The 25,998-nt window shown below is 40.1% G+C and overlaps 3 protein-coding genes across 5 annotated transcripts in view; 2 read left to right on the forward strand and 1 right to left on the reverse strand.

The window, feature by feature from the left end:
* Positions 1 to 1,422: 1,422 nt before the first annotated feature.
* On the reverse strand, positions 1,423 to 9,431 carry NMNAT1 (nicotinamide nucleotide adenylyltransferase 1). Its single transcript, XM_032201369.1, has 5 exons — positions 9,373 to 9,431; positions 6,441 to 6,608; positions 5,757 to 5,940; positions 4,935 to 5,080; positions 1,423 to 4,343 (listed from the first exon to the last, which is right to left on the reverse strand). The coding sequence occupies exons 2-5, from the start codon at positions 6,562 to 6,564 to the stop codon at positions 3,943 to 3,945; spliced, it is 855 nt and encodes a 284-aa protein (XP_032057260.1). The 5' UTR covers positions 6,565 to 6,608; positions 9,373 to 9,431; the 3' UTR covers positions 1,423 to 3,942.
* LZIC (leucine zipper and CTNNBIP1 domain containing) lies at positions 9,080 to 17,486 on the forward strand. 3 transcript variants are annotated; one of them, XM_032201372.1, is made up of 7 exons: positions 9,080 to 9,104; positions 10,532 to 10,675; positions 11,683 to 11,818; positions 12,882 to 12,980; positions 13,596 to 13,691; positions 15,452 to 15,533; positions 16,395 to 17,486. In XM_032201372.1, exons 2-7 carry the CDS (start codon positions 10,575 to 10,577, stop codon positions 16,451 to 16,453), a joined length of 573 nt encoding a protein of 190 aa, XP_032057263.1. In that variant the 5' UTR covers positions 9,080 to 9,104; positions 10,532 to 10,574; the 3' UTR covers positions 16,454 to 17,486. The 3 variants fall into 3 exon arrangements, with proteins under 3 accessions (XP_032057263.1, XP_032057262.1, XP_032057261.1); XM_032201371.1 differs by lacking the exon at positions 9,080 to 9,104 and adding an exon at positions 9,413 to 9,474; XM_032201370.1 differs by lacking the exon at positions 9,080 to 9,104 and adding an exon at positions 9,497 to 10,048.
* A 6,099-nt stretch (positions 17,487 to 23,585) lies between these two features.
* Positions 23,586 to 25,998, forward strand: part of CTNNBIP1 (catenin beta interacting protein 1) — a 34,264-nt gene continuing 31,851 nt past the window's right edge. Inside the window, exon 1 of the mRNA XM_032201542.1 lies at positions 23,586 to 23,727. The gene's annotated coding sequence lies outside the window, so the exon portion shown is untranslated. The remainder of the gene's footprint in view (positions 23,728 to 25,998) is intronic.

Here is a 25,998-nt window from a genome sequence, read left to right on the forward strand (position 1 = left end):
CAGAATACATACAATTCTCCAGTCACCTGCAGTTCTTCCATCTGTGGCCACTTTTTGCAAACTGTACGCCTAATTGTGACAATTTACAAGGTACATTTAAAAAGAAATGGGAATTTATAACCCTGAAATAGTAAGCAGTCTAGAATTTTGAAGTACTGGAGTTTCTTATCTGTAAAATGGGGAAAACAACAGTTCCTAAAATTGTGCATATGTTTTAAGCATCAGCTTAATCCTACATTTTAATTTGTCAGATGGGACAATAACGATCATGACAGTGAAGGCTACATTGAAAGAAAAACCCAAAATTGATGAACAAGGGAAATCTTAACTGCTGCTAGTAAAAAGAGAATTTGGTATTCTGAATCTTGAATTAAAAAAATCACCTACAGCTACTACATTTACCTGGTCACTGATTCAGGTCAGGCTGAACAAAAGGATAATATTTTGCAGAGAAAATTGTTACACTGAACTTTAACTACATTTTTGGAGCTGACAGTTTGACCTATATGACTCACAGAATCATGTGAGTAGGAAATTAGGACGTCAAAGCTTCTTTCCTGTTTGCAGTTGGATATTGTTCTCTAACCTATACTAAACTGGGAATGGTACAGAGAAATGCAAATTAATGTTTCCCCTGGACTCCAGTAGTAGCATTTCACCCACAATTTGTTATTACAAGGTTACTATACTAAAAGAGCACTGTTGCAATACTACTGACTCTTCCAAGTAAAGAGAAGTCGGTACTAGTATAAATCCTCCCCAAAAGTCTGGATTAACTTTTTAGCTGAAAATTAAGATTGTGCTGATTGCCCAGGATGTGGTGCTTCTTTCTGTAAATCAGTTCAAAATCTCGAACTAAGATTTATGGAGGATACTCAGGTAACTATTTCAAGACTAAGCCAAGGAACTGTGTATGCAACTTTGTGAGAACTCCCTAGTGTTCTGGCCACCTCCTGTGATAGTTCATTTCATCTTCCCCTATTTTTCTTTTTTTGTGGAAAGATATATTTTCCATGTCCATCTTAATTGCTGTTCAGCACTGAGCTTATAAAACATTCTGCCAATGATGTGGCCTCATTACAGAAGTAAATTAAATGGTTCCTACTGCTGTTGCAGTATTTGTAAAATAATTTGAGTCTGAATTACTTTTGTGGTATAAGGACCCTATGTTCTCTTAATAGAGTACAACCAAAAGCAATAATGTCAAGAAAGCAAGCCTCATTTTTTTCTTGCAGAATATCTGTGAATGCATTACAACTCCTATAAAGAAGTTAAATGAACTGCATGATTCCCAAACCTTACAAGTATATACATTCTCTCTTAGACTTAGTCAACTCTTGCATGTTTTACTACGTGAACGTTTCAGAATATGACACCTCACTGACTGTGATGCTGATATTTAGAACTGATCAGAACAGCAGATTGTCAGTATATGTTTACTTCTAGTGTTGTGATAGGGAGATTTCTGGATCCCACTGGTAAAACAAAAGATCCATATTCACCATGATTTTTGACCAATATTCTGTTTTGTATAGACAAAACCATACTGACATCATTACTACTTAAAAGTTATGCAGTCATCAAACATCAGATTTGGTTAATGACTAAAACTATCATATTGCATGCAATTTATTTTATCGGAAGACTCATCACATATAACTACATTAAAACGCAGTGAAATAACTGTCTGAAGATCACAGCTTTATAAACATCCTGTTAAATATGCAGTTTCTCTAGAATTACACAGTGCACCAATATATAACAATGTAATTATTTGGAAGAATAAACCTAAAGTGCAGTTTTACTCTGAAAAGTGGCCACATAAATGGGGTGCTTTCCTACTGGAAATATCTGCTCTGTTTATTCAGAAGCACACTTGTTGACGTGCATGCTGAAAATAACACTTTCCTGCTCTCTCTTCTTGTCAACCATCAAGAAAGACAACAGACGAAAGAATAACATAGATCTTATCCTTTCACATGCACCATCAATAATATAGTTTATCTTCAATGGCAGTTTGATGCTAAGGTGTGACATAGGGGCTTAATATGTCCTTCAATGCCTTTGTAACTGTTGATGATACATGAACCCAGCCTCATTATCAAAAGACTGTGTAAGCTTGCCTAAGCTCTAAGGGAAAAAATGGCACTGAGCACATTTGATGCAGAAATCACCAAGGAGAAAAAAAAAAAAAACAAACTACTATCTGTGATGCTACTCTATGTCACAGAAGAGTTACAGATGACCTTCTAAGCTGTGCCTTGATTTTGTTACACTAAAGATTTCCTTGTACATTACCTGTAGATGGTGTGCCTTTGAAGAGGGGGAGTGAGAGAGTGGCTGTAGTGGAACTCAGCTGCCCACCCAAGTAAAACCACCACAGATGGCCACCTTTACACAGCTAGCAGAACAGAGATTCTAGTACATGGTACTTTTATAATATTGTGAGGCTCCAGGTTCGTATATGTGATCCTAGCTCCACTGCAGGTTACACGTTCTCCCATTAGAGTCTTTAATCTCCTGATGGGTTCTATATGAGCCCTGCACATTCTAGGGCAACCCGTGATGTTCTGTGTTTGGCTTCTGGCTTCCAGATTCACCCTAAGCTCTCAGTGAAGGCCACACCTCTGCATTCTTTTTTGGGAATCACCTGCCAGGGAATAAGGATGACAGGTTATCACAGTTATGATCCCAAAGCAAGTCCATGGTTCTAGTCTTGCCCACCACCACCTACATTCTGCACACCAAGAACTTCATGTTCTGTTGGCTTTGTTGATCTGAAACGTGAACAGATTTGTCTTGAGAAGATAGTATGAAAAAGCTGTTGACCTGTTAGGTTGTGTCTTGGAAACCTTGACATTTTTATTAAGGCACATAATCCAAACCAAAAATGGGATGACAGCAAAGAAAGGGAGGTAGAATTATATTACCATGACATTCACAGTGCCTCTTTAGTTTATATTCACTTCATACAGACAATATGTTTTTAGATTCTAAACCAGATTTCCAGCAAAGAAAAACATTTCACTTATGAACAGTATTAGTGTCCTACTATTTCTTTTCAACTCCACTAACATAAAAACATATCTAGGTACATATATTTGGCTCAAAAGTAAAGGCTCATTTATTATTTGAAATAAAGGGACAACTGTCTGAGAATCTGCAGTGACACTATTATTAACTTCTTTCCATTAAATCAATGGCCATACACCAGTTTCTGAAGTAGGTCCATCCTCTTATGAGAAACATTGTTGAACTGAATCTACAGCTCTGGAAACATGAATGGAAAAGTAAAGCACAAGCCAATTTGGGGAGCAAACTGTGTGAGAGCAAGTAAACGGGCTTCATATTTGAAAGGCAGGCAACTAAAAGCATGATCTATCTAGCGCCATTTCAGCCAGGAGTAAGTTTTTCCCTTCCAGGGTACAGCTAAATCATTTCTTTAAGTTGCATCATATGTTAGCAACTTAAAAAGTAGTAGTAATTATAGGGATTTACTATCAGTAAGTGGTATGTTTTGAAATGAAATGGATTTATTACTTACAGCACTGTGAGTTATTAAAAACATTTGTGTTCCTATTTTATAAATAGCAGTCAGAGCAGTCTGAGTTAAAACAAATCAGAACATTTTCATTTATCTGTTCATCAATTTGTTATTCTCATATACTGCTGTGAATTCTTGTATTTAGTTCATGAACTGTGACAATATGCTTAAAAGTGAAAATCTTCTAACTGGATTTTTAAAAAAGATTGTGTGGGCCCAATTCTTAAGCAAACCAAACCTCAACAGCAACTACATGTCTACTAAAGCCACAGAATTTGCCTGCTATTTAATAAAAAAGTCACCAAAAACAAACAAGAAAATAAAAACTAAAAAAAAAAAAAAACTGTACCGACTAGTACCTTTTCACAGCAGAAAGTAAATTTGCTGTATAGTGCCTGTTAGTTCTTGGAATCACTTGCGTATTTTTGTAAGGGAGCTAAGACAACCCCAGCATTCTTGTCTTCACTTTCTAGATTATATAGATTATTTTTTTCTATGTATGCCAGAACTACATCAGGCACTAGGTAACGTATGCTCTGGCCTCTCCGCAGTGCTCTCCTGATCCTGGTGGAGGAAATGTCATTTGTGATCCATTCTTCCACAAGGTGAATATTATTCTTATGTCTCCACAAAACATCAGATTCGTAGATGAATTTCTGAACGTTGCTTCCAGCCCTACTGATGCATACAAGGCCATGATTTTGCACAATTTCAGTGATGTCCTCCAACTTCCACAGGTTGGGGATCCCAAAGGATTCCAGCACGTCACTTCCACAAAGCAGTTTAATCTGTGGGGTACCTTAAAAAGAAAAATAAATGAGAAACTGGGCTTTGTTTAGGCCACCAGATTTTATCTAGCTTGATGGGGACATTTAATATCTAGGCCAACTCTTCCTATCTTGGTTAAGATGAAATTAATATATATATATATATATTCAGAGCATAGAGTTTACAATTAGTAGCCTTAAGACAAGGTTTCTCTGACAAAAGGTTATGGAAGCCTTTTCATTCAAGAGGACCAAAAAATATACTCTAATATGCTTATTTAGCTTTGGGGTGAATCAATCAAAGGATCAAAGTAAAAGAAAATCTAGAGAGGATTTCAGAATAGCTAATTAGGAAGGGATACTGTAATGGTTTTAAAACTTTATGTGACACTCTGTAGAGTTACAGAAGAGGAGCTAGCTTTTGCATGGCAAGGGGTGAAGGGGATTGCATAAAAGGAAAGAAGAAAACAACCAAAACCCACCATTTATGCTTTGGAATCTAGATGAGTAACCTTTTTCACTAAAATCAGAAACAAAAAGTAGCATAAAAAAGGTTACTCATCAGCACAATTCCCTTGAAATAGCAACTATTGTTAAGCATTTAATTTGCAAATAGACTTAACTTTTTATATCTGGACTCTGAGTTTTCTTTTTAATAGGGTCGTGTCTATTTGGTTCCTGTTTCCTCTTCCGTCCTGGCTTTGTTAAAGGTAAAGCATTCTGCAGACTATTAGTGGGATCAGAAGACAAAAGCTTTTGATGATGGTACCTGCAAAACAGAGGTATTTAAGATATTTTAAAGATGCAAGAGAATATAGGGAAGAGTATTATCTACTAAATAACCTTTCACCACTTCCTCTTGTAGTGTCTTCACAGAAAACCCATCCAAGAACTGATCTGCTGGAAGGACTTCTGAGAGTTGGCTTATAAGATGGTAAAAGTGCAGAGATTTCAAAGCAACAACTACAAGGTTTGTTTCCTTGTTTTTTAAAGAAAAAGAAGAACCTCAGTTAAGTAGCAGTGACTGAAAGAGCAAAAAACATTAAAAAAAAAAAAAGATATTACTTTAGATGATTCTCATGCTAGCCTTTAAATACACAAATTGGCAGCATAGCACAAACGAAATCAAATGAGAGAAGCTTGCATAGCTTATGCCCACCCTATTCTAGTCTCTTGTCTTTTCTTAGGAGTATCTTTTCAGCACAAAAAATAAATAGAGCCTAAGAAAAAATATATTGTCTTAGAAGCTGTTCTCAGGCACATTTCGTGTACGTTCATGACTAACATTGCAATCCTTCACTTACAATGTTTATACAAATAGTACTTTTGACTTCACTGAGTTTATTTATTCACATGATTTGGAGTTAGTCTAACTTGCAAGAGCTAACACCATTCCTTATTATTCTATAGGTTCTTAAAACTTTTAGGATTTTACAGAAGAATACCTTAAAACTTTTACTGTTTCGACCCACTCACTCTGGCTGCTTTCCCAGTCATCAACTTCCACCCAATCTGAGTTTTTGGTCGCTAATTTTGCCATAGTTACTCGGTGATCAGCACTGATCAGACCTTTCTTCTTATATGCGTCACTTACTGGTGAAATTATTCCTTTGATTACTTTGTATTTTCCTGTGGGGGAAAAAAAAAGCGTATCGCACAAGAACATGAAAAGTGGCTGAGCAGATGTTATTTCCACAGTATTGTATTTAAACTATTACACACTCATTGTTCACTGCAGTCTTTAAGAACATCAGTGACAGCTCTAATAACTAGCCCAGTGGAAAAGTACGGTATATTTTTGCCACTGTACAAGGAGGCACAATTAAATATTCAGTAAGAAATATTAGAAAGATATATCTCTATGACATCTGCTCATGCTTTTCTGATTTCAGACAGAAAAACTATAAAACCAGTGCTTTAGTTCATTAGAATTAGTAAAAGGCAGCAAATAAGTGAGACTGTATTTAGCCTAGAGGAGTCAGTAGGATACATACTCATACTAGCTTCAATACCTAATCAGTTTTCCAAAAATATCTATCACTGTCAAACAGGCATAAACAAAATATTCACCTTAACATTTAAGTGTCTGGATAGAGAGCTGTTTTGAATGATATAAATTACCATCCTACCTGTTTCATCAAAATAGTCTTTAGCCAGCTCAAATAGCCTGAGATGCATGTTGGTAATGGGATTAAAGGACCCACAGGCCAGCAGTACTAATTCAGTCTTCTTGTCGGGATCTTCCATAGCCATTCCTCACAGCTACAGAGCCAAGAGGAGAACGTTGGGCCTAGTTACTGTGAGAGAGATCAAAAATAATTATTTCTACTCATTTGTGCTGCCAATAAGCAGATGATTTCAAGGGCAAATTGATCACTGTATTTTCCCCCCATCAGCATTTGCCTTGTGATCATTCATGTGATACTGCATTATCCAGCTTTTAAGAGATTAAAAACACTCCCTCTAGTTCTTCCTTGTTATTCCTGAATAGAATGCAAGGAGGACAACATATGTAATAGATACGTGAACCTAACTTTGCCTTGTCCATGTGTTAGCTTGGCAGTTGTAATTCCCTCCTATATGCAAGAGAAGGAAGCACCTTTAGAAGTTAATTAAAAACGGACAGCTCATCAAAAGAGAAGCTAGTGTACTGCCCACTCGAAAGAAAAGCAGCTTGTGCAAAAAAACAAACAAACAAACAAAAATAAACAAAAAACAACCAAACAAAAAAATCAGGAGGAGAGATTAAGGTCTCCAATTCCAGGACAAACTTTATTAGAATGTCATAGTTGTTTGGTTTTGTGTTTTGTTTTTTTTTTTCAGATGCCAATGCCAATCAAGTGCCGAGAGACACATTTGCAGGGAACTTCCTTATAAATAACTTCCTTACTTCTGGTGCTAAGAGTGGGTAATAGAATATCCTCTGAGAGTTCCCAGTGCTGCTGCTGTAACTTGCAGTGATTATTTTCAGCAAAATCTACATAATTAACATTATATTGAATTAAATTCTGGAAGAGAGGAGGGTTAACATTTCTTTGGGATTTATTTTACATGCTCCTAGTATGCAAGATAGTGCTATGGCCTAAACATGAAAACAACCAATCTACTTGGTTTTGTGGAAAGCAGGTACTGTGTATACCGGTGAAACTAATGATAGAAGAAAAATGAATTTAAAAAAGTTTAGTGAAAGCTGCAATTAAATACCAGATTTTTTTTTCCTTTTTAAAAATACAATTGCACTGTTCCAATTCTGCAACTTGAGTTTCAGAAAGATGTTTAAGAATTGGTGAAAACAAGTAAATTTCACCACTCATCATTTTCATTTCTGCTCCCACTGCATGGATTTTTGCTCCTCAGTGTTTCATGAGAACATTCTGGCTTGCCACGATGGTTTCTCCTAGGCTGGCCCTGAACAAGCAAATGAAAACTGGAATATATTATGGGCCATTCTGCTGCTTGTTACTGTTTGTGAGATGTCTGAGGCACTGGGGTTGAGCACTGAATGGTCTGCCATTATTTCTACAGCACAATCTGCCTGGAAAAATCCCACAAGGTCAGCCTCATGATCAGTCTTCTTTGCAAAGAAACAGCAATGCTCAGTGCTGCCACAGTGGTGATATATCTCATCACAGCTGAATCTTTTAACAGCTCCTACCTACTAACATCAAATAGCCCTTGAATAAAAGGAAATCTTGCAAGGCATCTTACGAGGTACATTTTGCAAGTTTTGGTACTTTTCTGTGCTTTTGAGTTTCACAAACTTTTAAAATATTCTTTATTATTGCAGAGTAGTTCAGCATTCGAAGGGTTTGGTGTTACTTGGAATGCAGTCTTCACAGGGGCATCAGCTCGAAGAGTTACTATGGGAACAGGCAAGGAAAGGAGTTGGACTTGCCTTTGTAATGCATAAAGCCCCACTTGCTAAAGAAAGTGACTCATACTGCAAATTGGAAAAGGATTGATTTTCTGCTTAAAAAAAAAAATAAGGTAAGGGAAAAATTGAAGATTTTAAGATGAAAATGTATAGTGCCTTCTTGAGTTAGTCAAACGTCCTTTTTCATCCTTTTTTGCGCTCTTTAGAAACAGACAGGTATTGCAGCATAAAATCACCTTGCAGCACTGCATATCTGCACAGAAATTAAGAACATCACAGTTTGCCCGTACTCTCAGCCTCCTAATCTGCATTGACATCCTCTGTCTAGGACCATTTGCATAGAAAACAGCTACATGGCTGATGTGGAGAGCAGTGCAGATGACAGGAGGTATCACTGTGATTACTGACGCTAGTTTGTCATCCTTATACCCAGCAGAGTACCTACAGAGCTGGGACCTGCTTTGTACGAAATGACCTTCATACAAAGCTAACTCTTTGGTACAAGCTATGTGCAGTCAGTTAAGTGTGGTTTGTTTCACAACACTGCAAACAGCCACATCCGTTATTGCTCCCTGATATCAAGTACTACATAAAATGTTAGTAAAATCCCTCTGTAGAGGCTTAAAAAGAAAGAAGGTAAAGCTGTGCTCAGTTATTGCTTCTGTAAGCATAGGATGCCGTGGATCATTTTCACTTTTTCATAAGGAAAAAAAAGTGCAACGTAATGTATATGACCCTTTACATGTACGTTTATATAAAGTCTCAGCGTGCTTGTGTGTGATTTCATGTAGCATGCACCACTCGCAGCCCTGACACCCGACACGTATTTGCACAGACCCCCCCGGGATGTGCCCACAGCGGATCCTGGCCCGGTCCCGCACCCCACGCTGTTCACTTCCACGGGTGCGCAGGCAGCGCGGTGAGTCCGCCTCGGCCTACCACCTCCAAACTTCCGAGGAAAACACCCATTTATCAAAAACAACCAAAAAAAACCACCAGAAAGATTCAGACCCATCACACCGCCAGCATACACAAGGAAGCTCCGCTACCAGCTGCCCCGCGCTGGGCCCGCCGCTACCCGGCCCGTTCCAGCAGCCACCCCCACCCGGAGAGCCCGGCCTGCCCTGCCCGGCCCCCCCGGGTCCCTTCGATCCCTCCCCGGTCCCCTCGATCCCCCCGGCTCTTACCCGGGCCCTTCCCGCTCCCAGAGCCGCTGCGGGCGGCGCCATCTCCGTGGCCCCGGCGCTCCGGAAGCGGCCCCGCTGCGCCCCGCTCCCGGCCTGCCCCAGGTGAGGCGGCGGCGGGAGGGAACCGGGGGGGATCCCGGAGAGATCCTGGAGGATCCCGGAGGGGCTCGGATCCCTCTCCGCGCTCCCCTCCCTGCCTGCGGGCACCCCTGCGGTCTCCCCTCCCTGCCGGGCGCTGCCGGCCTTGCTTCTTTCCCCGTCTCCTCCCTCGGCCCTTCGCCGTTACCGCTTCGCCGTGGTACTCGGGAGGGTCGTGGAGCCTTCCCGGGTGCTTTCCAGAGCCCGGGGGGTGCCGCTGGCATCCGTGCGGGTGCTGGGGGCCGCCTGCTCGGTACCCGGGGAGCCGGCGTCTCGGCTGGGTGCAGCCTTCGGATCGCTGCGCTCAGGCCACTTGGCCTATTGAATATCCAAAAAGCAGGGATTTTCTCTAGAATGTTCTGTTTTTCTGCAGCTAATGGTTTCAAGTGGGGTGTTTACGTGCTTCAGGCTCCTAAATTTGGGTTTTTGGCTCTGAAGTTGTTTTGCAAGGGGCGGTTGTAGAGAAGGTGAAGAATAAAAATCGAGGAGTTGTAGGATGCGAGGAGACGGCCTCAAGTTGGTGCCAGAGGAGGATTAGGTGGGATATCAGTGAGAATTTCTTCACGGGAAGGGTGGTTGGGCATGGAAACAGGCTGCCCAGGGAGGCAGAGTCGCCATCCCTGGAGGTATTGAGGTATTGAAGAGACATGGACTTAGGGACATGGTTTGCTGGTGGACTTGATGTTGATGGTTTGGTTTGATGACCTTAAGGGTCTTCTCCAACCTAAAGAATCCTATAAGAGCTTGCTGGTTTTTTATAGAGAGGCATAAAGTCACTTGGTAACTGACGCTGGGTTTTGGAGATGTTTCTATGTGATATGGCTGTTTGAGTTACTATCTTGGCATATGATTTCCTGCTACAAAAATCCTGTAGACCCAGCCTAATATTCCAGTATTTCTGCTGCTGGGATCTCAAAGTGCTTTTATTAGACATTCTGTCATCAATATATTGATCAATCGGATCACTTTAAAATGTGCTTTAAGGTGTTGATACATAACAGTAATGCGTTCTTTCTCCTAGGAGTGTTATGTAACAACTTTGGATTTTCTTATGAAAACTAAAAATGGCTTCAAGAGGAACAACAGAGACCACTAAACTAAAACAGAACTTGGAAGAGCAGTTGGATAGGTTAATGCAGCAGCTTCAAGATCTGGAGGAATGCAGGTAATAAAAGTAGATGCTTTCCTCTTAAATGGGAATATTTTTCTTAAGTGTTTGACAGAAGAGAACTGTACCTTTCAAAAGTCTTTTTTTTTTTGTTTTGGCTTTGTGTTTTGAAGTGGCTTTATTTTTTAAAAATTACAATAGGATGTTAATATTAAGTAGTAAAAGTGATGTGAAAAAAACATTTTTTATTAAGGTCATTCTATCCTCCTGAGGAGAATGAGGGCAAAAATATTCATTACTATTTTCTTTGAAATTTTATATTTCAGTGGGACTTGTTAACTTGCGGTAGTTGTTCACAGAATTCTCAGTTTTCATACAAACTTTTTAAATATCAGTTATTTGCTTTTGCGTGCTTTTATTTTGCTTTGTCTTATAATTATAGATTTGGTTGTGGATATTTTTCCATAGTTTGTTTAACATCTTCATGTGATACTCCTGACTGTTTAGCTCTTTGTAGGCTAGTAAAGTTTGAGATAGAAAAACAAAAACTTGTATTTTCAAGAACAGTTCTGTGTGTCATTCTTTGAGTTTACCAAGGCTTAAGCAGCAGGATTAAGGGTTGACGTTTTTTGTTGTTTTTTTTGCCTGAATCACTTGATGGTTTTGGAGTGAGGAGGTGGGCTTTTCAGATAGTTTGATCCACCTTACTTTTAAGTAAGGCAATCTCACTGCATTTTGTTGTTGAGATCCCAAATAAATTTTTTAACGTTGCACCATGTGCTTAGTAGCTCGGAGCTGTCACTGCCTTTTTACGCAAATGAATTTGTACAAGCAACACAACTGCATGGACAGCTATGAAGAGGTACAAAAACAAGAAGCAAACTCATATTCATGAGCCAAATAACAGCTAAGAGGGCTAGAAGTGGAATAACGTTAAGTGCTGTGAATATTTTTATTGCTATTTGAGGATATGTGCTTCGTGATACGCCATGATGTAATATGGAAAAAAAGGACATCTCAGTTTTAATCCTGTGATTTAATACATCTTGTTGGCTCTTCTTTAGAGAGGAACTAGATGCAGATGAGTATGAAGAAACAAAGAAAGAAACTCTAGAACAGCTGAGTGAGATCAATGACTCACTGAAGAAGATTATGTCTGGAGATATGACTTTGGTGGATGAGCTCAGTGGCATGCAACTGGTAAAGATGATTCTTACTCAGATCTGTCTGACTGATGTGTTATTAAAAGTAGGTTGGATTCTGCCTGGACTCAGCAAAACAGGAAATAAATCTAAGTGGTCTGTTATAATATCTATACAGGGGCATGTGAAACCTGCATCTCTGCACTAAATGCTTTTATTATTTAATGCATGTGTATGTACTTGGTTAGGTCTCTTCATTTTAAAACAGGAGGGGGAAAAAAGTATCAGTGATAACATTGTAGAAAAAAATGTGGGAAACTGCAGGGCCTGAATATTAGAAAATGTTACTAAATAATTTAAAAGGTGTGAGAGACAATCCAGGACAATATATGGTGAGAAACGAAGTTCTTGCCTATTTGTTAAGAAGGATAAGGATAGCATTTTATACGTTCTGGTTTGTATTTCAGAGAGTCATCCCAGTCCAAATGAAAAGACTAATGGTGACTGTAAATTCAAGTTCTTCTGGTGTATTGATCTTATTTTATGTTGACTAACAAACTTCTGATCCATTTTCTGTCTTTTCAAGTGTTTAATGAAAACATGATTTGTTCCTGACGAGCCCTATGTTTTGAGTTTTGTTTCCAGAGATATCATGGTTTGTCGAAAAATAACTGTGGTGAGATTTAATATAATAGCTCTGATATTCTGTAGAGTATTTTGAATAGCAACGGGAGATTGACCTCATCAATTACATTCTGCTTACTCTTAGAACTGTAATTGTCAGTGTGGGCATAAAAACTGCTTAAGATAGCACAGCACATTCACTTGTGTCCTGATGATATCAGGAAGATGTTGGAAATTTAATTAAGACCTGGACTCTAATTAAAAGTTGCACATCTTTTTCTCAGAATAATTGCACCAATTAGTGGATTTTTCAAGCCCTGCGTAAATGTTGGATATTTTTTTCATCTAAGTCCCATGGTTATGCAAACAAAGAAAAGCTCTCTTATCAAACGATGCAGAGGATACTAATGATGCTTTCCAGCCTTCATTAATCTTGTCATGCAGCTATAGTTTATGATTGCTATTAGTTCTGGTCATTCTTGTACTTTTCCTTGCAGGCAATACAAGCAGCCATCAGCCAAGCATTTAAAACTCCAGAAGTAATTAGATTGTTTGCAAAGAAACAACCAAGGCAATTGAGGACAAGGTTGGCAGAGGTGAAGGTTTCTGTTTTGCTTTAAGAACAGTTTATTTGAACTAGATTGATTTATATTTGTAATGATTGCAATGAGAGTACCAAGTGTGTTAGGAAGCTTGGTGGTAGCATCATGAGGAGATAAAGAAGTTATCTTTCAGAGTTTGTCCAATTTCAAATATTTATTGTGGTAATGGGGACAACAATGTATATGAGTTATTCTCTATCTTGCTATTTCAAAACAAAAATATGGTTAACAGAAAGTGAGCTGAGTATAATTGTAGATGGAAGATCTGAAGAGTTTGAATCTAGAATTGTGTTGAGGGGCTGGAGAGCGCACTCATGTTTCAGATCATGACTGAATTTGAGATTTAGATTAAGTGAAATATGATTCCCTTGTGTACCAGTGATGTGTGAATCCATAATTTTGAATGAATTGCACATCAGGTGCAGAGTATCTGCACAATGTCAGAAAAAATGTGCAGCCATCTTATGAAGTATAGGTAGGTCTGTCCCTTACTTCCATGGGTACCGTGCTTACTGATGGTATGTTTAGGCTGTTGCAGTGGTCATGCTGTTTTATTGAGTGAAACTGCTGAGAGGTTTATATGTTTTGCTTTTTTTCTTTTGTTTCCAGATGGACAGAGACTTAATGGTTGGAAAGTTGGGACGAGACCTATACACGCAACAGAAAGTTGAAATCCTGACCGCCCTCAGAAAGCTTGGTGAGAAGGTAAAGCATTAGCATGAAAGCTAGCTGGTGAATAGACGTTTTATCTGTATACTGAAGACAAATCTTAAAAGAAGAAATAACTTTTTTATGAACAAATCATAAAATGTAGCTTGCTTTCATAGTAAATGTCTTGAAGCACTCGCTACTAAACATGCCAAATAGTATTGTACATTTATATAAGACTATAACTGTCTTTGTTGGACCATAGGAGTGAATCACATAGAAGTTCCTACAAGATCATGATACGAAAACTGCAATACAAGTCTTTTACTTGCTAACTACCTCCTGTCCACCTAGCAAGAGCTGTCAGACTTTTGACACACATTGAGCTTTAACTCAGTTTTGCATTGTTGATAATATCTGTTCCTTGGTGTGAGATATACACATTTGAGATGTAGATGTTAAATGTATTTCCCCAATAATCGCATCAGTGTGCAGAACAATCCTGCTTTTGTGTGTGTGTGGTGTGTTTTTTTACCGCTAGAGGGAGGAAGAGAAGTTATTTCTTCTTGTTGAAGGTGTATGAAGAAAATGAATTGCTATGTGTCTCTGTAGTTAAACTTTCCTAGTAAATGAGGGAATGTGATGGAAAATACCAAGTGTGGTGCTAAAGGGAGGTACGTTCCAGGTAGGTGATGTTAGCAAGTGCTTTTCCTCAGAATATTGTTCTTGTTAGACTGTCAGAGGAAAAAAAAGTGTTTTGGAAACGTTTAATAAAGATTCACATCTAATTAAGATTATGAACGGAATCTGTGAAATTACCCAAAGGTCCTGGCATGAGTTCCTTGGGTCACCACAGACAAGCCACTCTGTTATGCTTTGACAGTCTCTATCTTTTAAAATGATCAGTCACCTAATTCACAGAGGACTTCCCAGGATAGTGGTTTCTCATCTGTTCTGAACGTGACAAATGTTGGTAAATATTACGTGTTTGTCTGCACGGTACTGCAAAATGTTAGGTAGTTCGATGCTTGCTTACGAAATACAGCAAAGACAGGTAACTAGTAGTTTTTCCCTACATCTGACATGATTCTAAATGTTTGTACCTGATGTTCTATTGTAGCCTGTATTTTTAATTGTTAAATTGACACAAATGCTGTGGGTAGTTTGACACATTTAATTCTTCTTCGCTTTAATAAGGATGTATCTGAGGTACTCAAATGAGTGAATTTTAACTTAGATATCTGAACCTTTCAAATGTAGGTTATTGCTTCATTATTGTAAATATTTTATGGGCATCTGTCACCAAGGCATCAGAACACAAACATGAAAGCAAAATCTACATGTGTAAATGTCACCGATGGTTTACAGCACTTTAAAGGAAGAGACGGTTTTCTAGGTCACTGTTAATGTGGTCAAAGCTGGCTGTGGCTCTCTTTTGGCTTTCGTCAGTAAATGATAGGAGGTGAGCTGAGAGCTTAGCTCTTTACTGTATGGACCACATGACAGAAAAAAAAGGTAGTTCTCATCCTTTGCAGATGGTACAAAGATGCAGGGTGACCAATTCAACAAAAATTACCAGTGGAGGTCTTGAAACCTAGTGGCGCATACACTGTCCTTTCTGGACTGACAGAGGGTATTGAGGAAGGTAATTCAGTGCAGGGCAGTAGCTTGCATTTTTACTTTGGCTTTTAGTATTAGATAAAACTGCAAATTGATAATCCCTGTAAGCTGTCACATTTCATGATGGAGATGATGGGAATACGGTGGGGTACGCGTAGTTAAGGTATCAAGTTCAGTTACGGCCTTTTTTGGTTTAGCTGACACCTGATGAGGAGACCTTCTTGTCAGCAAATGCCGGTGCAGCCCTGAGCCAGTTTGAGAAAGTCTCCACTGACCTTGGTAAGTTTTCATTCGCATAAAATCCAATTTCTTTGCCTCTTCAGACAGCGATAACTAGAAATACGTATGATTCTCTAGAAAACAGAAAATAAAAGCAAAAGATTCATGCCATTAAATTCTGACATGCTTTTTTTGATTTTTATTAACAATGAAACTCTGATACACTGCCCATCAGGGAAAAGAAATGCAGCAAATAAACTCAGTGCCAAAAAGCCACAAAAAGGCAAGTGTTCCACATAATGCTGAAGCCTTGAATGCTCTGTCTCAAGCAGACATATTGCTCGTACAGTTAAACAATACTTTTTTTGCATTAATGACTCTTCAGGAGAGCCTTTTCCTCTGCTCGATGCAGAGAACCCTGCAATTACTGGCACGCTGTCAAAATAGAGCTTTAAAGCACTCTCCTTGCCATGATTGTTGTAACTCTAATCATGTTGACAAGACCAAAAGTTCATTTATAATATGCATTAAATAAGCACGACACTTCATTCTATTTTTACTGTTAGAATTGGGATGAAAGAGCTTTGAATGGCAGGAATGTGCCAGACTAGGTCAGGGTACAGATGAACTAGTTCTGTGACTGAACTCCCAGTGCTCCTCTTTCTGAGTGCAGGCAAGGTGGGAACCCTGTTGTTCAAAAGGGTGCTTCATTAGCAGCTCTCTACATAGTTAGTTTTGGAGCTGTCCAAATCAGTATGTCTCTGTTTTTTCTTTTTATGAGCTCAAGTGTTCTACTTTTCAAAATGCAGGTTTGATTTCTTTTGATTTCAAATGTTTTGCTTGATTTATGTTGTATGTAAGGAAATTCTCTAAAATGCGATTTCTACTAATACTTACTGGAAATATTTTTTCCTTTCACAGGATCAGGAGACAAAGTTTTTGCTCTAGCAAGTTTTGAAGTAGAAAAGGCAAAACAATGAAGAGGTGTGTGAGGCTTGAGTCTCTCCAGTTGTCAGCAGCATTGGACTTCTGTCATTGTAATTGTTTTTTCTATTTTTAAGATGTTGCAAAAAAAAAAGGGGGGGGTGCAAAACCTATTGACAAACCCTAAATCTCCTGGGTTCTCAAACAGAAGACATGAAGTAAACAACCTTAAAGTGCACTTGGTAACATTGGTGTCTATGTACCTCTCAGTAACATAAGTTCTGAGGCTAAACACTAAGTGGTACTCAAAAAACAAAACCTTGTTATGACTGTCTTTGAAAAGAATCGGCTATTTTCAACTTTTCTGAATGTGTATTTCTCTAACTATTAAAATACTTTTGTTTTTTTTTTTGCATGTGGTTGTACCAAGCAGATCTTTTTTCAGGAACAGTCCTAATGAGTGAGTTATGTTTTGGGTGATTATTTAAGTTGCTCTCAAGTTGTCTTAATTTCTGTCTGGGCTCCCTACTAAGTATTTTATACTAGGAGTGCATTGCATCTTTTAAAAACTGACATAGCTTATTTTAAGTACCATCTTTCTACAAACTGTTTGCAGAAGAACCAAAATGAGACTGTATACTAATCATTGGCCCTTGTCTGCTTGTTTACTGTGTGCATGAATGAGTGTCATTGTGTCCCAGCCTTGATTGACAAACAATGGAAGCCCTGTAGAGAGACTTCTGGAGAAATTTAACATTCTGTGTTGAAATGACAGGGCATTGCAAGGAAATGGCAATGAGAAGCCCTTTCTGTGACCTCTTATTTGAGCTCTTGGTGTAGAACTGCATGCTACCATTATTTCCCAGGATTTCTGAGATAGCATAGAATAACTTTAAAGTAGAAACAAATTTAAAAAAAAAAAAGGGGTGGAGGGTGGGAAGCTCTCTTAGATGACTGATGCAACTGTAGCTGTCTAATTATCAGGTGGTGGTGCTGTGCAGAGGTCAGTGCTTTCACAAGAAAGTTAGAATCCTGAATAGTTTCAGATTATAGGATGATTTTAAAATCAAAGGGAGCATTTGGCTGCAAGTGAATCGATGTGCCGTTAATATAATACTGGGGGGGGGGCGGGGCAGAGCACTGGGACAGGTTGCCCAGAGAGGTTGTGGAGTCTCCTTCTCTGGAGGTATTCAAAACCCACCTGGATGCCATCCTGCACAATGTCCTCTAGGTCATCCTGCTCAGCAGGGGGGTCGGACTAGATGATCTTCAGAGGCCCCTTCCAACCTCAACTGTTCTGGGATTTGGCACCTGTCAGAGAATGTGTAACTAGCCAGTTGCAGACAGACAGTTCCTGTTCCTATAAGATGTGGCAGGAATGTTTCAAGAGAGGAAAGCTACCACTTTGCTGCTTAAACTCTACACATGATGTGTGTTTTCTAAGTTAAATTAGTATTTTCTTAAACAAGAGCAAAGTACATAACTAAGTATCAAAGGCCATGACTCTTCATTCTAACTTGACAGAAAATAATATTAAAAAGAGGATAAACAGAGATCTATATCTGTATTGTAAAGGTGATAGGCTATTTTTTGACAGTGTGCCTATTTAATTTTTAAGCGTGTTTCTGAAATTATGGCTCTTTATTCAGAGGTTTTGGCTGTCATGGTAAAGCGACCTCCTAAAAACATGATCTTAAGTTTTGAGTTTCTGTGAATACATTAAGAACCTTGACAAGCTAAACATTTTCCTGAGTTGTTGTTGAATTCAATTTATGTTGTTGCTGCTGATCTGCAAAATGTACTAACTCCTGTTGCAGTAACTTTGTTGCTAGCAAGAAAAGAATGGCAATAAGGCAGGAAATAATTACTAGGGGAAAAAGTATCTAGATTCCATCTTGTAGTGCTTTGGGTTATAAAAAATTAAGAAATTCAGGTACAGAAAGTAAGAATAATATCAAATTATTTTAGAATTGGTAATGGTTTAGAAACCAACTTTTAAACCCAAAAGTAGATTCAGTACCAGTTGTTGATGGCATGGCTGTTTTTGGCAACAGTGGAGCTGTCAGCATTGTTGCATTTGTCAGCAATGAAGGTGACTGTTTTGAGGAATCCTGTGCTTAATGTAGTGCAATGTCAGTGTTTTACCTGCAGTGTGTGTATTTTAGGCTTATAGCAAGACCTGAACTTCAATGAGAACTGCCATTGAACCGAGTGGAGTAAAAATAGTCTTAAATGTAAATAGTCCACTGTGATGTTAATGTCTGACACATAATAGTCACTTAGAGGATAGGTGGTTAACATAGATTACAAACAGAAAATTAACATGATCAGTTGTAATGTAGATTGCATTTATAGGGCATAACTGCACTGTAAATAAGCAAGTTTGTCTAATTGTAAACTAGGATCGGAGTAAACCAGATAATGTTTTTTCAGAATGATTTTGCTTCAGTAGTTAACCTTTTGAATTCTAGTCTTTTAGAAATTAAAGGCTATATAGTATAGACAGCATAATTCATTAATTTAACTAATGGATTTTCTTCTCATTTCTGTTTTTTGAGAAGCTTTTATTTAGATGGGGTCTTTTGTCTATTCTATCAGAACTATTTTCCTGTCTGGGACAGTATTATCTGCTCTGACAAAGGCTGACTGCAGCTTTATAGCTGAGAACAGCTTATTAAAGGCTTTATTAGACAGTCTGAAATTATTGAAAACAAAACAGTCCGTGGGGACTGTTGCTGCCTTCTTTTCCCTTCTGCTCATTACTGGTGCTAAGTAACTCTTCTCCCCCTCCCAAACTGCTCGCAGCATTAGTATGTAAATTAAATCTCACTCCAGCAGATCACAGTAAGTTTACTGTACAATAACTTGCAAATCTTTTTCCTTGCAGTTTTAGAGAGGTGCGTACGTTTCCGGGAGAAACTTTTTTATTGATTTGCAAATATTTTGAAATTTTTTTCAAATTTTCTGTACTGCAGGCAGTTGTAAAATTCCTATTAAAATGATTTCTGACTGAATATCTTCTTAGTGTTGTGCTCCTTCTGCTCTTGAAAAGATCTCTTGTGATTTAGATGGACAAGATGAGTCTAAGATTAATGATCAATATTACTGAAAGATTCTGTATGCCAGGCCAGACTTCCCTTCTCAAAAGCCACAACAAGACAGAAAGCATAGCTCTAACCCAGAGGCTGGATATTTCCTGCAGAATAACTTGACTACAAATTTAATTTACAAGGAATCTTGCCAATATGAACCTATTTATATGTTGGCCCTAGCAGACAGTTATGTAAGCTAACCTACACGAAGTGGTTAGATTAATTTTAGAGACATGGAAGATTAATTGGTGTGCTATGCTAAAGATTTTGCCAAATAATCCTGGGAATTACCTCCACCAGTATCTCTAATGTTTCTGCTGGGGCTGGAAAAAAAATGCCATAGTCCATTTGTCATAATAATCATTTGCTCAAATAAAAATCATTAACAAAAGAACAGATTCTACATGAATGTATAGCTTTGCAGTTTAATATACCAGCTTGTGATGTTTGAGTTCCATCCCTGGTTCACCATTAGAGTCAGGCAGATCACTTAGTCTCTGCGCTTTTTTTTTTTCTCCCAGAATCTCACAGATTATGATACTTGAGTCTCAAGTGCTGTGAAGTTGTCATTGATCATGAATTGCTTTGAAGATTAAAAGTGCTTTGTTTTTTGTTTACTATTTTACTTCTGAAATACAAAATATGAAGTACAGTAGCTTTAAATGCATCAGCAAAGTTGCCCAGAGTTCTTTCTGGCCACATGTAAACTCCCTTATCTAATTGTTTTTCTCTATAGGGTGAATCTAGTGACTGTACTGAGCTGAAATAAGGGGTGTTAGAGAGAAAATTGAAGCTTCAGATGCTGTCTGTTTCTTCTGTTTTTTGTTGTCTTGTATTATTTCTCTTCTTTGATCTTGAACGGAAAAGTAGCAAGTTACTTTTGTATTAAAGGAAAAATACAAGATTTCTTAGGAAACCCCTTATTTATAATTTACCATGTTTATTTACCTGTTAAAATCAAATTCATTTTGACAGAATTCTGTATTAATGACACTGTTTGTATTAGTGACACCCTATAGACCAAGGCATTTAAGGCTCATTTAAGGCTGTTTCATTAGTGGCTGAAAAGGTAGCCAAATTAAAATATAACCATTTATTTTTGTTTCCAGTGTGGCCTCTGTAAGGACAAATACAGTTTTTACGTTGTAAAGATCTGAAAGTCAGCCTGCAGGCATCTTTTATTTTCCCTATGTTCATCATTTTTATATCACCCTTACTGAGTTCTGGTAAGTCTTTTCTGGTAGGGAAGTAAACTCTTATATCAATTCTCTCTGGAGAATGGAAAATGTGACACCTTGCATTGCTGCAGGGTGGGTCTGTTTTGTTTGTTTGTTTGTTTTTTGACTTTATAGAGTTTTTACACCCGAGGGAGGGACAGTTAGTGGATTTGCTATTGCCCGAGATTTCTCTCCTGTGACTTTTAAACATCCAAGCTTCCACCTCAATCATACGGGAGCTGCTGATGTTCAGAGCACCTGAAGAGGCAGGCCTAAAGTATCTGACACTACGTGTCCAGGATAAATGAAGACATTTCGGAATAATAAGTCTCTGAAACAAGATCTTAAAAGACAAAAGGTTAGTGAATATATGTATTGCTGTATCATGCACTGAAATGTCTACTGTAATTTAATACATTTTATTGTATTAATGATAGATTTAATAGCAGATTTCTTAATTAGAACTTGATTTTAAAGTTCTGATTGTGAGAAACAATCTGTAGCCAATAACACAGGCTCAGGCATAGCATTTTTATAGCAATGGTGGGTGTCCTGAAAGCAGGAGCGCACAGCAAAAGTATATAGTAACTTTATCTTCCCTATTACCCAACACTTGATTCCTCACGTCTCCACATTGGCTGAGTACTACAGGTTCACAAACTACTCAACGCTTTTTACCACACCATATATGTGCAATTTTATATGACCAAATGTTACTTTCTCCTTTTTTTCTCTTCCCCTTCCTGTCTCATGACTATAGGGATTCATGATTTTTTTTATTTTACTGGTATCAAACTACTCATCTTGTTTTTCTTATCTATCCTCCCTTTTTTTGGGACACTGGGACCTTCCCCTTTTCTGCTTAACATAGACCTCACTGTTCAATCACTTCTGAATATGTAAAGTCACTGGAATTTTCCACTGCAAAAACAAAACTTCACACAGGTCTACAAAAAGGCTTCCACTGTGAGCACTTTTTGATGGGAGATGTATGAATTGGCTATATATATGTTGCCTTAGGGTCGTAATTAGGGTTAGGGTTTGGAGAGCAAGAAAGCGCAGAGTCCTGTTGTGTGGGGGGTTGCATAAAGGCTTCCCAGGGGAGTTCATGTCTACCCAAAGGCTTCCATTGGGAGCATTTTTTGATGGGAGAAATTGGTGACGTATGTGTTGGCTTAGGGTCATAATTATGGTTTGACTTACTGTTAGGATTAGGGTTAGTTTTAGTCTCTTGAGCATCCAGCATGTCCTTTGACACTACAAGTGGCTATTACAGCAGGGAATTGTCACCTCACTTGATAACATAACTGAGTAAGGTTGGTGGTGATAAACTGAGGTGGGTCAAAGCCTGATTTATACTCTATTGTTTTAAGAAAATAAATATAAAATTTCCTAAAGGTTTAGGAACCCTTCTAGTCTCTTGGTCCACAAAAGTCTTTCTAAATAAATCCAGGATGTTAAATTTTGCAGCGTATGATTGTACAATACTGTTGTGCTGTCACCCAGCTAAACTAGGATAGGAGAGCTATGCAGTACTTAGTTTTGAATGGAGTGGTGCCCATGATGCTATCAGGAAGAAAACTTACGCTATTGCAAGGGTGCAGACAATAGCCTAATTGTACGGTCCTACTGGCATAAGATGCTTTTGGAAATTTTCCTGAGACTCATATGCTGTGCTAATTAACAGTAATCCAACTGGAGGATCCCAGAGCGATGCTTCTGCATATTTTTTTTCAGCTTATGCTGGTGCTCTTATGTTCTTTTCTTAAATAATTAATAATCATTACTGCCTGCTGTGCTGTGGGTATATGCTAGTGATCTCAGATCTCAACATATTTGCACCATTCCTGTTGCTGTCAACAGCTTGGTTTTGCTCTTTGCATAGGCTTTCATGTTAAGACCTTCATTAACTGGCAGTGGGGTATGGATTTCAGTGGCATCAGGCTTTGATGTCATTAAATAGCAAGCTGTTAAAGGAAGTGCCACCTATTTCATTACTGTGACTATTCTTATGCAATTAAGTTAAATAGCAAGTAGAAAACACGTGCCTGTTACTAAACAGCACTTAGCACACAAAGCCCTTTATCTTGCTGACCCCACAACGGCTATTACAGGTACGTGATATTACTGTTAGCCTCAGCGGGAAGCCACAACGTGGGTTAGTGACAGCAGGGGTGGATTCTGCCTTGATTTCTGTGCTTGCTGTGCTTTTACACAGCTTTGGTCTGCAGTAAGGATGGGCTGCGCCCTGAGATTGGGATGATTTGGAGAGTCACAGTAATGAGTGTTTGGGCGGGTGAGTGGATGTTTGCTCTGGATGGAGGTTGTTGGGAGATACCAGTTGGTGGATTAGCTGGAGTGCGTGGCTTCTCACAGCACCTACTGACCTTTTGTAGCACCGTAGAACATCCCGAGCTGGAAGGGACCCACAGCGACCATCGCGTCCAACTCCTGCTTTGCAGAATTTGACGTTCGTAGCATACTTTTACAGAAAAGTGGCCGTGTGCCTGCATTAACCTCCCGGGGATTTATTTACCCCACCACTCCCGCACTTCTCCTGGGCAGCCCAGCGGCGAGCTCCTGTCGCACCACCAAGAGCAGATAAGCCCCGCCCCCACCCTGAGACCACGCCCCATTTCCGCGAAGCCCCGCCCATCTCCCAACACACCACACATAAACCCATGTGAAGCCCCGCCCCCACCCGCCGTAACCACACCCCCTTCCGTCGAGGCCCCGCCCCCTGGCGCCCCGCCCCGCCCCTTCCTGCGGGCCGGCTCTCGGGTGGTGCCTGCGGCGCCGCCGCTGCCCTGGGCTGGGGGCCGCGGCCGGTCCCTCCCCCGGAGCCGCCCAGGCGCCTCCCTCGCCGCCTCCGTCCCCGCCTCCCTTCCCGGGGCCGCCGCGGTGAGTCACGACGGGAGGAGGAGGAGGAGGAGGCGGCCGCACGGCTCCGCTCCGCTCCGCTCCGTTCTCGCCTCGCTGCCTCCCGCAGGAGCACCGGGGCCGGCCCGGCCCCGCCCGCAGGTGAGCGCGGCCGCCCTTTGTGCGCGGCGCCCGGCCGGGAACAAAGGCGGCGGGGCGGGCAGGGAGGCGCCCCGCGGCCCCGGGCCTCCCGCAGTGCCCGGTGCGGGGCCGCAGCCCCGGGCCTCCGCCTGCTTTTCCTCCTCCGGCTCGTCCTTCCCTTCCTCTCCTTCCTCCTCCTCCTCCTCCTCCTGCTCCTGATCCCCCCGGGGGCTCGGCCACCTGCGGAGGCAGCGGCCGCCAGGCCCGGTGCAGGTACGGGAGGTGCCCGCTTCGCCTCCTGGCATCACCGCTGGGAGACCGGCTTCGTGGTCCCGAAGCCCCGAAATGGCCGCGTTTTGGGCTGCCGGCCCGGGGTCCCCTCCCCTCGTCCCGGTGCTCAAGGTGTGCCGGGGCAGGTGGCACGCCCGTGGGCCGTACGGTAGCAGGCGGCCGCCCTTTGCTTCCCAAAGGCTGCGGTGTCCGAGCTGGGTTAAAGCGCAGGTAACCTCCGTGCTAACACCTCACCTCGCTCGGGGTTTAATTCATTAGACGCCTTCGCTTGTTAGACATCTTCTGGAGCATCTGAAGCAGCGCTCCATAACTTTCTGCTTGGTGTAAAAATGGACAGCATCCGCAGGCTCGCTGTAGTTTTGTCTCTCTCAGATCCACGAGCAGCTTTGCTTCTAAATCAGAATACAAATCGTGCTCTCGAAGCAGCTGGGAGGTGATGGTAGCTTCTGCTCAACGTCCAGATGCGCTGCATCAGCGTGCGTTTGACTTGCAGACTTGCGTTTGCTTTCTCTCTCCCTCAAGAAGGGGATGTTTTGGTCTGTTGTATATCATCTTTTATTTGACCGTTCCTCATCCTGGTACGTTTAGCAAAGTAAGCTTTGATGCTCTGTGGGATGAGAGCAAGACATTCTGCAGATGTGATGGTTAAAAAAGAAAAAAAAAAAAACACAACACACTAACAAACCAGACACTGGAGGCAACTTAGGTTTGCTTATTTAGTTTTCTGACCAGACTTGCCTCTGGTATGGCGATAGCCATCTCCCTTGAGAATTTTGGGAACATCACTTTTCAATAAATTAACAACATCCAAATTTTCTGTTTAGTTCTCGTTGGTCACTGAACTTGTAAGCTGTCAACTTCTTTTGATGCTTCTGGACATCATGTGTGACGTGTGAAGTAGCCTTCTGAAAGAGAAACATCATGTAAATGGTGAAGAGTGAGGCTAAACTTTATACCTAAAGAAGTTTAGTTTAGAAGTAGAGGCCTTCAAAGTGAAGGGATGTACAGAAAGCTCGAGTATTAAGCTTTTGTAAATGCGGGCTTATTTTCTTATTCATCTAAAAGCTACTGTCTGCCTTGAAAAATGAATACAGATAGCAAATAGTGGCAGGTGTACTTCAGATACACTGGAGTTCCTTTGCTTTGGCACTAGCTGGGAAAGCATCATCTCTTCTGTCGTAATTCTTGCCCCTTGGTAGAAATTGGCATCTTCTTCAGTACAATTTAGAGTTGCTGCTAAGCCGATTTGCCTGCTCTCGTACTTTATGTGGTGCATGATAAGAGCGGAAATCTGCGCGGAAGCCTGTAGGATTAAGCAAATGAAAGAGCAAGGCCATTTTTAACAAGTTAACTGATAGTGGATTGGCTGAAGTGTTATTATGGCTTACCCAAAACTGCTTCAAAGCAGTATCTCTGGTTCAATTCATTTTCAACATTGCAGCAGAGATTAGGGAAAGTCTTATAGGACATAAAAGCTTTCTGTCGTCTTTGACAGCCAAATGGGAAGACTGAATTCCTCATCAGGAAAATCTTCCCATAGCCTGATAGTGTAATAAATTCATATCAGATATACCATGGTTGTTACTTGCTTGGATGCCTGTTTGCAGTTGTGTATAGGAGCTCTTATTTATTGCACAAGCACTGTAGGTGTGTGGGCCAAGAGGGTTTTTTTTTTTCCTTGCAATACGAATTGAAGCCTCTGTCATCTTAACAAGAACTGGTTAATACTAATATATTTTCATAAATTTATAACAAGAATGTTATATAGGGGAGTTCAAAAAGGAAGTTACGAATCCCAATTTTGTGGGCAGTCTGTAGTTCTATGAACTTCTTCCTTCTCTACCATCCTGGGTGTCTCAGTAAAGTTGCTTTGCAAGAGAAGAGAGGTTTCCAAAACAATTTGTTGTTCTCTAACGAACACAACCGAACTGAAACAAAATTTTGTAATTGCAAACGTTGACTGATACACATCTATTGCTAAAAATTAGTCTGCGGTTGCAT

This window comes from Aythya fuligula, chromosome 21, assembly GCF_009819795.1.
Source record: "Aythya fuligula isolate bAytFul2 chromosome 21, bAytFul2.pri, whole genome shotgun sequence".
Lineage (NCBI taxonomy): Eukaryota > Metazoa > Chordata > Aves > Anseriformes > Anatidae > Aythya > Aythya fuligula.

Coding starts and splice junctions, on each gene's coding strand:
- NMNAT1 (XM_032201369.1), bottom strand. CDS start 6,564: ATGGCTATGGAAGATCCCGACAAGAAGACTGAATTAGTACTGCTGGCC. Junction 5,941..6,440: donor AGACTATTTTGATGAAACAG/GTAGGATGGTAA, acceptor TTTCCCCCACAG/GAAAATACAAAGTAATCAAA. Junction 5,081..5,756: donor GAAACAGTAAAAGTTTTAAG/GTATTCTTCTGT, acceptor TCTGTTTTGCAG/GTACCATCATCAAAAGCTTT.
- LZIC (XM_032201372.1), top strand. CDS start 10,575: ATGGCTTCAAGAGGAACAACAGAGACCACTAAACTAAAACAGAACTTG. Junction 10,676..11,682: donor CAAGATCTGGAGGAATGCAG/GTAATAAAAGTA, acceptor GCTCTTCTTTAG/AGAGGAACTAGATGCAGATG. Junction 12,981..13,595: donor TGAGGACAAGGTTGGCAGAG/GTGAAGGTTTCT, acceptor TTTTGTTTCCAG/ATGGACAGAGACTTAATGGT.